Source organism: Fulmarus glacialis, unplaced genomic scaffold (assembly GCF_000690835.1).
Source record: "Fulmarus glacialis isolate BGI_N327 unplaced genomic scaffold, ASM69083v1 scaffold48899, whole genome shotgun sequence".
NCBI classification, from domain to species: Eukaryota; Metazoa; Chordata; class Aves; order Procellariiformes; family Procellariidae; genus Fulmarus; species Fulmarus glacialis.
In genome coordinates, this window is record NW_009236145.1 from 7,801 (window position 1) to 22,722 (window position 14,922).

The 14,922-nt window shown below is 39.2% G+C and overlaps 2 protein-coding genes across 2 annotated transcripts in view; one reads left to right on the forward strand and one right to left on the reverse strand.

The window, feature by feature from the left end:
- The window catches only part of TCP11L1 (t-complex 11, testis-specific-like 1), a 10,740-nt gene extending 4,297 nt beyond the window's left edge, over positions 1 to 6,443 (forward strand). The window contains exons 3-9 of the mRNA XM_009586261.1: positions 1,947 to 2,067; positions 2,633 to 2,853; positions 3,919 to 4,055; positions 4,497 to 4,693; positions 4,999 to 5,180; positions 5,825 to 5,997; positions 6,208 to 6,443. Coding sequence (XP_009584556.1) covers positions 1,947 to 2,067; positions 2,633 to 2,853; positions 3,919 to 4,055; positions 4,497 to 4,693; positions 4,999 to 5,180; positions 5,825 to 5,997; positions 6,208 to 6,443 — 1,267 coding nt within the window. The remainder of the gene's footprint in view (positions 1 to 1,946; positions 2,068 to 2,632; positions 2,854 to 3,918; positions 4,056 to 4,496; positions 4,694 to 4,998; positions 5,181 to 5,824; positions 5,998 to 6,207) is intronic.
- Positions 6,444 to 9,781: 3,338 nt separating this feature from the next.
- CSTF3 (cleavage stimulation factor, 3' pre-RNA, subunit 3, 77kDa) overlaps positions 9,782 to 14,922 on the reverse strand; it is a 5,693-nt gene continuing 552 nt past the window's right edge. The window contains exons 2-6 of the mRNA XM_009586263.1: positions 13,874 to 14,069; positions 12,174 to 12,327; positions 11,678 to 11,772; positions 11,490 to 11,550; positions 9,782 to 10,477 (exon numbers count right to left, since the gene is read on the reverse strand). Of these exons, the coding sequence (XP_009584558.1) occupies positions 10,275 to 10,477; positions 11,490 to 11,550; positions 11,678 to 11,772; positions 12,174 to 12,327; positions 13,874 to 13,924 (564 nt within the window). The 5' untranslated portion in view covers positions 13,925 to 14,069 and the 3' untranslated portion in view covers positions 9,782 to 10,274. The remainder of the gene's footprint in view (positions 10,478 to 11,489; positions 11,551 to 11,677; positions 11,773 to 12,173; positions 12,328 to 13,873; positions 14,070 to 14,922) is intronic.

Below are 14,922 nucleotides of genomic sequence, written 5' to 3' on the forward strand. Positions count from 1 at the left end.
GAGTGGAGCGGATGAGGGCCTTTGCTATCCTTTGTTCACTTGTCTCAGCCTCTGAGTTGGTAGGAAACGGAATTGTGGCCCCCTTAAATGCTGAGGACAAACAACATTTAACTGAGCTAGCACATGACAATAGACATCTCTGCTGTCCATCAAGACTCATATACTTCAGAGCTCAAGCAATGATTTGATCTGTCTTCTCAGCACCGTCTTTCAGTGTCTGCCTTGTCTGTTAGACAGACCCAGGCAGTGTGGTCCAGGCCTCCTCCATTGCCTTACTTGCAGGTCGCGTGCAGTTCGTGTGTGGTCCCATGAACTGGGACCTGTCTCTAGCCTGCACAAATGCTGCTTCTGAAGCAAGCGTTTGGAAAGTACACCTGAGACATGCAAAGCTCATTCTCCCCATTCTACGTTATCTTCTCTGTCCCAGCAGCTTTTGGGGGAACTTCTGTCCGGTGTTTTCTGCTCTGCGGTTGATGGCTGGGAATAAATGCTTCATCTAAAGTCCCACAGTTAAGAGAGTGCTGTTCTATTCAGTGTCCGCTTCTGCTCTGTGTTCCTTCATATGGACTTCTCACGTGAAAATGTGCTGTGATAGTGGATAACTTTACTGGTATGCCTCAGTGCCATAAAATTGATCTCAGCATTTTTCAGGGAAGAAGGATTTTAGCATGTTTTCTTTTTTCCTCCTTTCCTCTTTCCTCACCCCCTCCAAAAAAAAAGAAAGGGAAGGAAAGAGCTGGGGAACTATGCTGTACTTTGGAAAGTTGGATGCCTTTGCTCACTGATGCTGAGCAGTGGCTGTAGTTGTTCACCAGAGTAGCTGATTCGCATCTCTTCGCCGGATCACAGACACAGATGTACTGCAGAGGTCACCTTGCTCAGGAGTGCCTGGGCTTTGTGATGGGCCAGGTTGCTCTAGATGATTCCTTTATTTGGCTTTTGTGAGGGTTTTGTGTACAGCTGTTTACCACCTAGAAAAGAAAGAGCAGTCCTTCAGATTTTGCTTGGAGAGGGACTCTGGAATCTTCTTTGGATTAAATGTGTTGTGTGTGTGTGCGTGTATAGCTTAGAGTCCCCTGCAGCCTGAATGTACGTGTAGACAAGTGGTTGGAGGAGAAGGCAGTTGTGACTGTATTTGCAGTTGTAGGCAGTGTCAGTAGAGCACGTATCGGCTAGTCTTAGAGGGCCACAGGGCGTAAGTGCCTCTGGGCGCTGCCTGAACGTCAGCTGCACACGGAGTCAGAGCCTCGGGAATCTGGTGTTTGTTGTGGGTGTTCTTTGTGCGCGCGCGTGTACCTGTGAGCGTTTCACTTCTTTGGTGTTGGAGTTAAACCTGGTGTGAACAGGAGCCTGCCTGCTGAAGAGGAGTAACTTTCAGTATTTTGAATTAGGAATTTTTCTGAAGCAGTGGAATTCATTCATTTTTTTGCACAAACTGAACTGGGCCTTTATCTCAGAGTAGTCGCAATATTTATGCGTTGAAATGCAGAAGCTTTTGTGTCGGGAAGTTTCTTCATTTCTGTTAGGTCTACTTAATGAATTTTACTTAGTAGAATTGCATTTCCTTAGTGAGGGTTTTAAAAGGAACATGAATACTGGTCTTTTGAAGACAAGCTGTAATTTTTGTGATTTCTTTTTCTTTTTCTTCCAGTTGTTTACTTAGAAGGTAGCATATGATAGATACTTTGAAGGATTTTAATTTGTAGCCGCCTTTGCTTGTGTGTAACCCTTTATTAGGATATAAGCCATTCCAAATCCTGTGTCCAGTTTTTCTTGCTTTTCTGAGTAACTTAAAATGACAGATCTCTTCTCTGTTAATCGTCATATATTCATTATTACATTACATTCATATTATTACATGCTGTTCTTCAGGAGCTGCAGGTTATCTATGTAAGGTGGTGCAGAGACAAGTATCGTTCTTTTTAACTGGTCATATTTACCCACAGCTTAGAAAAAAAAGTGAGAGATATTGTGCATAAAGCTTTCTGGGATTGTCTGGAAGCTCAGCTAAAGGAAGATCCACCGACATACGACCATGCAATTAAACTATTGGGAGAAATTAAAGAGGTAAGATGATGTGGTATCAAGGTAACTTACTGAATTTGTGTAGCTGCATTGATACAAATGGGCAAACGTGGTTGAAGTTTAGCTTTTCATAAAGGACTCTCTTGATCTTTTTCATTACTATATCATTGTCTGTGAATGTATATAAGTTCTAGAACCCCAGAGGAGAAATTTGAATGTAAAAACAAATAGAAAACCATGTAAGATGAATAAACGGTAAGCAATACTAGTTTCACTAATTCCAAGCTTCCTTCATGTTATGACAGTGGTATTAGTTACGGAATCAATGAGATGCCCCAACACTGGGCTGACAAAACCAAGTGCAATAGTCTTAAGTACAATCTGTACTACAGAGTATTTACCACTTAGTAACTTCAGTATCATACAGAATGAGTTGAAACACTTGAAGTTTGTGAATAGTTGGTTAAAAAAGAAAAAAAAAAAAAAAAAAAGAGACTCCACTTGTAAAGGTCAATTAGTTTAAATAAAAAGTGGTTCAATAAGCGTTTTGATCCTTGTAGTCTTTGATATGTAGAACTAATGCACTGTCAAAAACTTTCCATTTCAGAATCTCCTGTCTTTCTTGTTGCCTGGTCATACTAGACTGAGAAGCCAGATTACAGAAGTTCTTGATCTGGATTTGATAAAACAGGAGGCAGAGAATGGGGCCCTTGACATTTCGAAGTTGGTCGAATTTGTTATTGGGATGATGGGGACTCTCTGTGCTCCAGCTCGAGATGAAGAAATTAAGAAACTGAAAGATATTAATGAAATAGTTCCTCTGTTCAGGTACTGAAATGCTATTTATTAGTCATGTTGAGAGTCCCTTAAATAATTTTAGATGGGGGGGAGGCGTGTCCAGCAGGGTAACCTGCAAATCTTTGTAGAAAAAAAGAGTGATAGGGAAAGGGATATAGTTGTGGGTGTGAAGGGGAGAGATGCTCCAGAAGTCTTTAACAAGGACCCTCTTTGTTCTGCTGAATTGGAGTATTTGTCTGGCTCCTGCATGTCACTGAAGGACATTTTCTTAAATGCCAAATGCATATAGGCCTTAAGATAGCAGGTGAATGGTCTGTTTGTATCAGAATTTCATATCGACAGCAGAAGGGGAAAAGAAGCAAGCAGGAGCGTAGGAAAAAGGTGTTACTGTTCTCCAACCAGTTCTTCCTTTCCTCCCCGTTTGAGCTCTCTTTACCCCCCACCCCACTCCCTGCATAATATCCTTTCAGTTCTAAACGGAGTGTACATACCACATCTGGGAGCACAGAGGCTTCTGCTTTGTCACCATATTCTCCGCTGAACAGCTCAAGGTCTCAATAGTTAGAAGAAATTTCATTAGCCTTGTTGTTTTCTAATTTGATAAGCTTCCAAGAGTTCGGGATTGACTTAAATAGGTTGCTTTGAAATAAAGGTGTTTTTCTTTGGTTTGGTTTTTTTTTCCCCCCTTTTCTTTTTTTCCCCTTGGGATTAATCACTTCCCACTGAGGTTGGCTTTATAGGCTGCCAACAGAGATAGTATGCAAGCTTGGAAATCCAGATGTTTTGTTATGTATTCAACATACGATATTGCACATCCTGGGAAATATAATCTCTGGAGCTAGTAAAGTTAATTCCATGGAGGCTTTTTTACAGGAGAGCTTTACAGGAGCTTTTTTACTTGGAAGAGGCACATGCGTGCATGTACGTGCCTGCTCAAGCTTTCTATCTATCTCATGCTCTTAAATTGTTAAGCACCCTGTTAATGTTTCCCATGCATGTTTTTGCTCTTTCCTTAGACAATCTGTAATAAGTCTTGTAAATAGTACCTCTTAAACATCTGCAGCCTTGAATAACTTTTTCTGTTTGTTTGTTTAGAGCAATTTTCTCTGTGTTAGACCTAATGAAAATGGATATGGCAAACTTCGCTGTCAGTAGTATTAGGCCAAAATTAATGCAGCAGTCTGCTGAATATGAAAGAAAGAAGTTTCAGGAGTTTCTTGAGAAACAGCCAAGTATGACTTTGTTCCTTTCTTTCTTCCCCTCTGACCTCCCAGTAAACTGCGTGTCTTTGCTTGTAGATCATGAAAAGAAATCAGATTTTTTTGTAAGTTCTAGAATTCATGTGGTAAATGACAGCTTGTTCCCCAAAACTGTGGTTTGAAAAAATCTGCCAGAACAACAGTCTGCATTAGTATACTGGAGTTTAGTTTCATTTCAATACAGTGTAGGGCATAATTAGCTAGTATCATCTCACCTCCAATTTCCTGTAGCTGTGTGCTTTTAATTTTGTTTTAGATGTCCTGCTTAATGTAATAAATGAAATGCATGTCAATAACTGATATCATGGGTATTAGTAATAGTAACTAATGGGATTATTTGGAAATTATTGGTGGAAAAACCTAACCTTGAAAAGGAGTTTTTTTAACAAGATTTTTTTTCCCCTGCTCTTCCAGATTCTTTAGACCTTGTCACAAGGTGGTTGCAAGAAGCAGCAGACGATCTTGCAAAGCTGAGATGTAAAATGTTGCCTGCCCACTGTAGTGGTGATGGTGCCACTGGTGGAGCTTCTGCCTTGTGCTCCACTGCTGTACAAAATCAGGCCTATCTGAAGCTCCTAAAGTGGGATCATGTAAACAGGCCTTTTCCAGAAGTAGGTATTTAACAGAAAAATTGATTTCTGTGCTTGTTCTACTTTTCTATTTCTCGGATAAGCTCTCTTGATTGAGAGCTCTTGTAGCTCTTGTAATAGGTACTTCTTTTTCAATATTGAAACTTAGTTGGAAAAGAGGAGTTAATTCTTTTCATTTTGTTGCTGTTACTCTCCTGCTGAGCATATGTTGCTCTTTTCTGTGTCTTTGTCTTATCTTCACTGCTGTGAATAGGTAGGCATCACAATGTCACTTCACAGCCCAGCATTCTGACTTTATTCTGTGCTGGCTTCCTCATTCTGTGCAGACGGTGCTAATGGACCAGACCCGCTTTCAGGAAATACAGCTGGAGCTGGAGCAGCTCCTCTTGACTGGGACTGTCCTTCTGGTCACGTTCAGTGCAGCAGGCCCGGCACTCGTCGATATGCCTGGATTTGCTGAGAAAATCAAAACCATTGTCAAGGTGCTGCTGTCAGGAATGCATCTTCCGTGAGTATTGAATAATCCTACTCACAGAGAGGCAGGTGTAGCTCTGTTTTCACCCTAGTAAATAGTCAGTTTAAGCCTCTCTCTGGCTGTGGACTGCAGAATATGTAGAGGAAGTGATGAGGGCTTTTTATGAGTCCAGGCTGACAATTTTTATTCAACTTACTCAGACAGAACTATCTTTTCTTGCTCTGTTCTGATATGTACATGCTCCTTTTTCCAGAGTATGTTTTTCATGGTTGGCACATGAGAGCGCGAGCAGCTAACATGCTCACGTTTTGGGCCAGGCTCCCTCGAGACTTTGAGTGCTCGCAGATTTAGAATGATTGCTGTGCACGTTATGGGTCGATAACTGTTTTTTGCATTAGTCAGAGCTGTCTGTGTAGGCAGAAAGTCAGCTCTTATTTGTATGGATTGTTCAGGCTGGAAATCTTTAATGCTATCCTACCTCCTTGGTTTATATCTCAACTTTATTTTTCACATATATAAAATGTATTATTCTTTATAGTTCTGGCTTTTTTGGATTACGCTTCTTCCATTACATTTGGTAAATAAGGCAACAGTAATTGGATAGTTTACTTTTAAAAGGTGGGAAAAAAAGTGAATAACTAATATAGTTAAGTAATGCTCTACTCCATGTTCTCTAGCTCCTTTAACCTGCAGGAATCTTTGGCCACCGTTGGTGAAAAGGTGTGTGCTGAAGTTAACAGCTGCCTTTCCCAGCATGGGTTTACGCCATTCTCAGCTGAGAGAGAGTCTGGACTTAAAGGGCAAATCCAAGCAGTGGCCAATCCGGATAACACCATATGCAAGCTGATAGGTATGCCTTGACAAAAATGCTCTGTTCGCAAGTGACCACTCCTCTGTCTTTGTAACACTGTTGGTGGCATGTCATGCATGGTTTCTCATTTAATGTTTCAACTACTTGTTTACTATGTTCAGGCTTTGTGTATTTTACATGCGATTGCACTATATCTAATTGACTGTCTCTTTCGAAAACAAACCAAAATCCTTGGTCCAATTTTTCCAGATTCTCGAATTGAAAAGTTTCTGGAGAATTATCTTGCATCTAGTCACCAGAAACCATTACCTGCTGTTCCTGGAGGATTAGGCCCTATTCAAAGGGAGCTGGAGGAGATTGCCGTCAAGTATGTTCGTCTTGTCAACTACAACAAAATGGTCTTCAGCCCTTACTATGATGCAGTCCTTGGCAAAATACTGACTAAGGAAGAATCCCAACTTGTAGGGAAGTCAGAAGAATCATAAAACCAGTTTGAATGTTACCAATATGGTATTGTCAGCTATTTAAAAAAAAAAAAACGCACCAATATTTGTCTAGGAAAACAGCTTTCCATGTAAATACTGTTTCCTTTTAATTCACTAGTGATGATTGATGAGGAAAATACATGAGATGCAAAAGGGGTTCTGAAGTAAATTATGAGAGAGAGATGCATTTTTAATGTAAGTATGCACCTTGGGATGGGATGTCTTGGTAGTTTTCTGGCTGCAATTTTTGGATTCTTGAGCTGATGCTAGGTAGGACAAGTTTAAGAACCAAACTTTGTATTTAAGTGGCTCATTTTAGGGCATTTTACTCTAATTTACCGTGAATTTAGTTTAATTAATCCAGAGCAGATTAGCAATGGTCCTTGCCAGAAGGGGTGATTTGGCTTTAAAAAAATCTTACTTTAAAGACTTAAGAAGAAAGCTAAAATTCTAGGCAAGAGAAACTTTAGCAGGCAAAAAACAAAGCCAAACAGCACTTTATTGTAACATTATGGCTAATACGGTAGGCTACTAGTTTTTTCTGCATTTTACTGCATTTTTAATAGCATTTTTTTGCCATTTACCTGCAGATGTTACAAATCACATAATATATTTTTGTAGCAAATTTTCTGGTTATTGGGTAACTGTCCTCTGCTATGTACAGTACTTACAAAGGTGGCAATCTTATAGATTGCAGCTATATTTATCTCTTGTAAAGACTTCAGAAGGGCAGAGCTAAAATGTTTTGATAAAAGTGGCATTTCTTACCTTTTTTTTGCTAGTAGTTTACTCCTTTTTATGTGAAATACTAATTTTAAAGTAAATCTTTGTCATTTTCAGAAGGTGGATTTAAGGTGTGTGAGACTTTAGGCTGAAAATTTTACTTGTTTTTTAAAACTACAACTGGAGATGGTTGCATATTCAATTATGTCTTCAAAAATATCCAGGAAGTGCAGAGCACTATCAGAAGTACAAGTGATTTTAAAGTACTGTGAGTGATTTAATGTGAGTTTGAATATACAGGGAATATTTTCAGTAGATTTTTTTTCACTTTGTAGAGGTGTTCTTGAAACTTAAAATATTTGTAGGTCTTGAATTTAATTAGCTACATGTTATGTAGATGAGTGTTCACAGAGGAGCTCAATGATCTTACAGCCTTATTGCAATTTCAAACTCAGCTAGGAGGTAAGTACATTTGAAATTTTCCTCTAGTTGAGTACAATGCTGTATTACAGTAATCAAAATTTGATGATTTTATGAAAGCAAAGTTCATAGTTATAAACAGTAAGTGTCCCAAGTACTAGACTACCAAAATAGAATGTGGTGTTCTTTAAAAAAACCCAGCAAGTTATGTAAAATAAATAAATAAAAGGGCCCTTTTATTGCTTACCTCCAGGTTCATTTTATTAATCAACTCGTCAACCAAAATAATAGAACTTCTAGAAGGATGCGCTTGATTATGAATCACTGTTGATTCCCTTTCCAGTTTTCCTTTAAATGTCAGCGTGGATATAGCTGCACTAACTTTGAGTTTGGAGGAATGTGGGATAAGACAGACCTTTTATTCCGTATTAGCCTATGCAACTATAAACCAAATCTTTTCTCATTCATTACAAACCCCGTTCCCCAAGGGAAAAAAAAACCACCAAAACCCTGTAGATCACCAGCTCAGACAAGTGATTTTTCTTTTGGCTAAATGTACTCAGATAGTAAAATGGATGTCTGTCTTTGAATCTTTCTTTGATAACTCAAAAATGAGTAGGTTGGTTAGCCAGAAAAAAAAGTTCTGAGTAGGTTTTTGGTGTGGTCTATTTAATTGTTTGAATCAGCAAAGGATACTACAGAGGTCTTCAAGACTGCCGCATCTGCTTACTGTACTCTGTTATTAGTGCAGGATCCACCTCAAAATACAGCCTATAGCTCTGCAGCTCCAAAAAATTAATTCAGTAGTCCGCGTAACAAAAGAGCTACCAGAAACATTATTGCTAGAGAGATTAAAAAAAAAAAAAACCAAGACAAAGCCTTTTTCATTTTTGTTAAATGAGAGTTGCAGAAGTTATAAATTGCTGCTGTTATTTTATATTTTAGTATTGCCTAGAAGCTGCCTTTAAACGCCCCTGTGAATTACGCATACTACAAAAATTTAGATGCTCTAGGGGCTGATTTCAAGGATGGGGGGAGGAAACATCATGGTGAAACAACATGCTTGGAAAAGGCTTTGAAAAGTATGTGACTGATGCCAGGATGAATGGGACTGCATTATCAATAGATAAAATTGTACTTGCTTAATCCAGGAGGTGGCTGCTCCCAGTTCTGGCATTCAGGGTCCAGATGTCCATGACGGCCAACTCCTGCTTACTCTGACATCGAAGCATGGATTGTGCTGCCAGTAGCCCATGCGTATTGCTCGCAGGGTCGACAGAGTGAGTCCCGTCTCTGCTCGCAGCAGGGGTTTGATCCTAAGGCTTCGTGTAGAAAAAAGCGCAGTACCCACATCTGGCTCCGATCTCACCTTTGGGAGCGAGTGCCTCCGTGGGTGGTGGTGTGGGCCTTGCGACAGTACGGATCTAAAGAGACTGTAATAAAAGCCCACAAGTGCAAATCACGTTAGTGATTCTCCCAGGTTGTTTTTAATGATAGCAGTTGACAAATAGTTTCTCTACATCCTCTTTAAAGGAAATAGGGAGATACAATTAAGTGGCAAAGCAAAAACAGAAATTCTAGGATTGATAAGGCCAGACCCTACTTCCATGTGAACACTTAAACAGTTATACGTACGCTGTTTCACCTTTTAGCCTGGTAGATGATAGAAGCACTGACCTACAGTCATGTATACTGCTGGGGCGGGAATGTTTTTCCACTTGTCCAAGTATCTGAATTTCCTGCAGTCCACGGGGGTTCTTAACGGTCTTAGAGTCAATTACAAGTTAACATCTAAAGTATGCATAGAAACTGCTTCGAAAGTTCATACAGTGTTTTTGTTAGCTTGTTTGAAAGTAAGAGGTTAAACTATGTAGCTAATATATTAACATTTAGCTTTGTACATTAAGTGGAAGACCAATGCAGTTATCCAGGAACAGACTCTGTTAGCTAGTACTCCTGGACAATCCACATTAGAAATACGTACCGAGTTTGTCTTACGATGCTGTCCTCTTTAAACAGTCATGGAATTAAAAGCAAAAGTATACTGTATCCTCTAGAAAAATGGAAAAAAAGCTGATTCTAATATGTATGCTCTGACCAATTTCCTGTGATGGTCTTATTAACATTGCTTTTGAAGTGGCTGAGTAATATTTAAGAAATAGCTTGTGTTTGAATAAAATCAGAATGAGGCATGATGTTATGGATATCCTTTTATTTTAAAGGAATGTTTTTTTCCATTTTCAACTACAAAACAGATTCCATACATTCTGCCATAAATAAAAACGAACAATAAGGCAGGACACTACATGAACAAACTGAGAACAACTGTTTTCCAGAAAATGTGAATTAAAAATGCTTCACAAGTATAAGCCATCCAGTTTTTAAAATAAAACTGTTGAAAAACCCACAAGATTTCAAGTGGTAGATGTGAACACCCTTGAAGAACAAAATGCAGTTCTGACATTTTGCACTTTTGGTTTTGAAAACCCAGTTTTGTTCAGAGCACATTCTAAGGTTGTTCTGGTTGTTTTCAGATCAAGAACCATATGGGAGAAGAGGCACCACAGTAACAAAACCATTTTCAAGATTTTTTTTGTTTGCAGCTGTCCCTTTTAAATGCTTGACTTTTAAGAGACTGACGGACTCAATGCAAGTCTTTGTCTGTCACAGTAGAACTCCAAACTTGTTTCACCGGATTCTCTTTTGCTGTCGTGCTCTGTAAATGTCGTGTACAGGGGGAACTACAGATCCTTTCTCCTCATCGTCATCAGAATCTTCATGTGGTCTCTTAACAGCCTTATTGAGCATAGCGTTATTTTCCACAGGTCCATTGCCTTCCACAGCTATTTCAGGTAGGCCTCCGGTAATTATTCGCACAGCTTCATCAACAGCTTTAGAAAGAGAAAAAGATTAAATTTATTTGTGAAACTAAATTCCCTGATTAGAAATAAGCATGCAAGCAGGGACATCAAGATAGATACGTTGTGGAGATTTCTGGAACATGAGACATTTTCCTACCCTATTCTCCTACAAATGTTAAAAATTAAGTCTCAACTGTCTAAAACTCCGAGCTATGGCAAACACTAATTATAAAGTAAATGCTGCTGCTTCAGCTTGAGACCTCCCTTTACACAAGTATCGAGGTCATTTGCAAGCCTAATAAAACAGGAAAGCCTATTGGGGAGACAGTATAGCTAGTTTATGATTAATGAGAAAGTATGCATAGCAAGTCAGTTTCTGCTATCAACAGAGAAAGCTTCAAAAATACCATGTATAATTTAAATAGATGGTTTATTTTCACTCTGAAAGAAGTTAAATCTTAGCTAGCTTTCTCTCTGATCATTTGCTCCTTAAACAGAGGGGGTGAAAAGTAGCATATTATCATCTGCCATCGTTTACATGAAGCCTGGAGTATGGATCTGTCCTGGTTTTATATTTCGGAAGTCTGCCTTCTTTGTAGGAGCTCAGAAAACACTGCTGTTGGATTGTTCTCAAGCACTGCAACAATGTGCCTTCAGAGTTATGCCTACCAGTGAACTTACCATACTGCAAACTTGTAGTTTAATGTTACAGTTACAATGCTGTTAGAAATAATGCCTTGCTTCTTTCAACGGATGTTCTGAAAATCTTCATTTCCTTATTTTAATGGTTACCACCAAAATGTTATTAAAGTAGCAGCTGGTGATTTTCAGCTTTTTGACTTTTCGTCGATCTCCCCCCAGTTAAATGTACAAACATCTCTATGTAGATTCCAACCTACAAATGTAGCCAATTCAATAGTATACTCTTAAATAATAATTACACATCTGTAAACGAGGTCTGGATTTTAGACAGCAATATCCATATGTAAAACAAAGTCATGTGCAGCACTATCACAGACTCCAGAGTGAAGAAATAACTTACTGTCTGGCAGTTTGCATCTTCTAAATATCTCCATGAGCTCATCCACTTGAACAAAGGGACCCTGATTTGTTACAAAAAAAAAAAAAGTTTAGAAGAGTATTTTCAATAGAGTGATACATACTGTGGTTCTGTCAAAACAGAATCTCTTCGACAACTTTTTGAAGTGTTCAGAATTCGTTCAAACAAACCTGAAAACAAACAGGAGGTGGCAGGAGCTTCATGAGAACTACAGCTGCTGGTGGAACAGGAAAGACACCACCTGGGACGGGATGTAAACCTGGAGCTGTGGGAAGAAAAACTGTGTGAATCCAGTGCAAGGCAGCTAGACTTGAATTGCTTTTGCAGTGTTATTATTTCATGCAAATAATTACTACCCTGTCACTTTTGCCTCTACTAATTACATATTGTTTAGTCAGTGATCTGAAGTCTATGAGCAGTGTGTATAACACCTCATTACCATTTACCAGACCCCAAACTACTTGTACTTATTTCTGTGACCTTAGTATTAGGTAAGTAAAATATATATGCCTTTAGCAATCCGATTAAATAACAGCCTAAAATTTAAGCACATGTTCAGAGGACTGAAGACTAGGAGAGTCTCTGTGATTAGGTTTGCGAAACACACAGGTTAATAACTTGCCGCCAGGTGAAATATAACCACTTCCGACTGAACATCTGACTTACGTGCTAAGTGTCTTGGCTGAAATGGAATCATTTGTTGAGTGTCCGGTTTTGGATATTCGGGTTTTCTGTCTACTTCATCTTTGAGAACAGGCACGATGGAAGGTGCAACCACAGGGTCTGGAATTATAGCTGCCAGCTTGGCACGGGAGACATCCTGCGAAAGCCAATTAGAGAGCACTGAACTTGGCAGGATCACATTGCTTGTTTAAATTGCAGAACAAAACATCTCTCTAGACCAGTCGCTTATTCTCACTTTGTCATCATTATAATTTCAGATGTCCTCTTAGAAGACCATCTGGGCAAAACTTGCATGTTTTCATCAAATATTTTAGTCCTACAGTGTCCCAGCTGGGAGTGGAAACACTTGTTTTTGTTACCGAATGGGACTGTATTTATCATTTTTGAGTGGCTCCTTTTTTTTAGGTTAAAAAGATTTAGGTGAACAGGTGCAGACCACTAGGCCTTCACAACTATCGTTTCTCCCTCATTTCATTCCATAGATTGCTTTCGCTGGAAAAGAAATAAAGCATAAGGCAGTCAGCAGGCATGCAAAGCATCAGTTCAAACAGGATTATATTTTGGCATGTTACAAGCAACAGAAATCAGCCCAAGGGCTGAATCATCTTAGGTACACACCACCTCGCATGCATTTATCAAGATGTACTTTCTTGTAAGCACACCTGTAACTTCAAAATAACTTTGTCCCAATTGCGTTATAAGAAAAGTATTCAGTGGCTCAATGTGACTTACTTCCACCTATCAGATTATTCTACAACTGTGTGAAGACCAACAATTCAGCTGCTTTGCTAACTTTGATGACTTCTGTATTTTTCAAAAATTACTTTTCTGTATAAGAAATAAATGGAAGCTGCGGCACTATTTTTGAGACATGAATTGAAGGTTCTCTTCCTGTTCTCTCTTCCTGCAAATAGGAAACAGCAGTTCCTCCAACAGAGCCGTTTCTGCTTCTCTGGCAGCCTATTTTACATCGTGCTTAAAAAAAAATAAAATCAAGATTTTATTCTGTTCTAATGGTTTTCCAAAGTGTTATGGCCTTCCACATGACTAAAACAGTAGTTAAAATACATGTGGTCAGAAATGAGATGGGAGACCACCAGATACAGGTGTCTGGCCTAGACTTTAAATTCCAAATAGCAGCACCAAAGCACTTTAGCCATAATAAACAACAAAAAAAGCAGGCAGCCGCCGATCTCTATAGATAATTTTCCTAAGCCATTTGCAGCAATCATTAGGACTGCAGTAGGTTTGCTTTGATATGGTTCTCAATTAAGTGAGTGGAGTTTTGCCAACTGGAGCGGAAGGGCAGCCAGCGATGTTTCATACAAACTTCCAAAAGAATTTTGGTTTTTGAAGGAGCGCAGGTTTAAGTCTGAAGCGGAGGCCTGTAGCTGAGCGGTGATGGCATTAACACATCGACCTTTCCATGGGAAGATGAGAGGTAAATATGAATATGTCAGGTTGCGTCTGTTAGTCACGTTCCTTGCTCCTTTCTGCCCTTGGCCCACAACGCCTGGCACTTCGCTGCCCAACAAGACCACAAGGAGGAGGCACACCAGGCTCAGTTTACCTGCTTTTCTACCACGGGAAAAAAGTGTAAGGCAAGTCCTAAACAAGGAATTGCTTAAGTGTGCTGGGACCGAAAAGAATAACCGTAAAATTAAGTGTTCTTATCCACTTACCTTGTAACCAAGGGCCTTCAGTTCGCTAGCAGAGCAAGGGTACAAATCCATGAACTTATACCTGTCTACCAGCAGAGCTGTTTCTTTACCCTCATATTCTTCCTTGAATGCCGTAAACCTCCGTTTTTCAACTTTCAGTATACTAGCTAGATCACCAATGTTACTTTCGAAAGCTAAAAACCGAGCCCAGATTTCCCTATAAAAGAACAGATGAAAAGACAGTTGCTGAAGGAGAAAGAATTACTGATCATGACCCAATTAAAAAACACACGAGAGGAGAGACTCAGAAGAGGTAATCTGGGAACACACGACCACTTCTATTATTTACTTTAGATGCATCTATAACATGCATTACCTTCCCAGTGCCTTATATATTTCTGTAAAAGCTTTCAATCTAGTGGATCGTAAAGGACTTTGTTATGGAAAGGAAAGGATTACTGGTGTAAATGACTTCAGCATTTGAGGTGAGCTTTTTTCATCAATGTAAGATGCACAAATAGACTTTACTCATCCGGCTACATAGAATTTCACTCTGATCCTGCTATGTGAATAGGATCGTGATTTAGTTCATCTGCATAGACTAGCATATTCTAGCAGGCAAGAGCAATACCCTATAACACAATAGGCAGCACTTCAGAATTCTACATAGCCCAAAATATATAGAGTTACTGCTTATTTCTCTGTGGAAAATCTCATACATAACTTAAGCAACATCTGACCATATTTCTGGACTCGATTCAACTTTCATTTTAGCTTTGGAGTTCACCTTTGAAGAAGATTCAGCTTTTAAATTCTTGGTTTTTTCCACTTTTAAAATGGACATAAAAATATTTCTCACGAAAGACCACAATTAAAGTGCAGAATGAATGTGCACAGCAGTGCGATGTTTGATTTCTTAGTTTTGATGACCGTGTCTACCAGAATAATAATGCTGAACACTTGGACTACAAAGGGTTTGGTAAGCATTTTTTCAGAGAAATAAATTTAAAAAGTAGTAATGAAAATGTGGCGGTGAGTGGTTAATCCAAGTCTTTTCTGGTTCTTTCCCT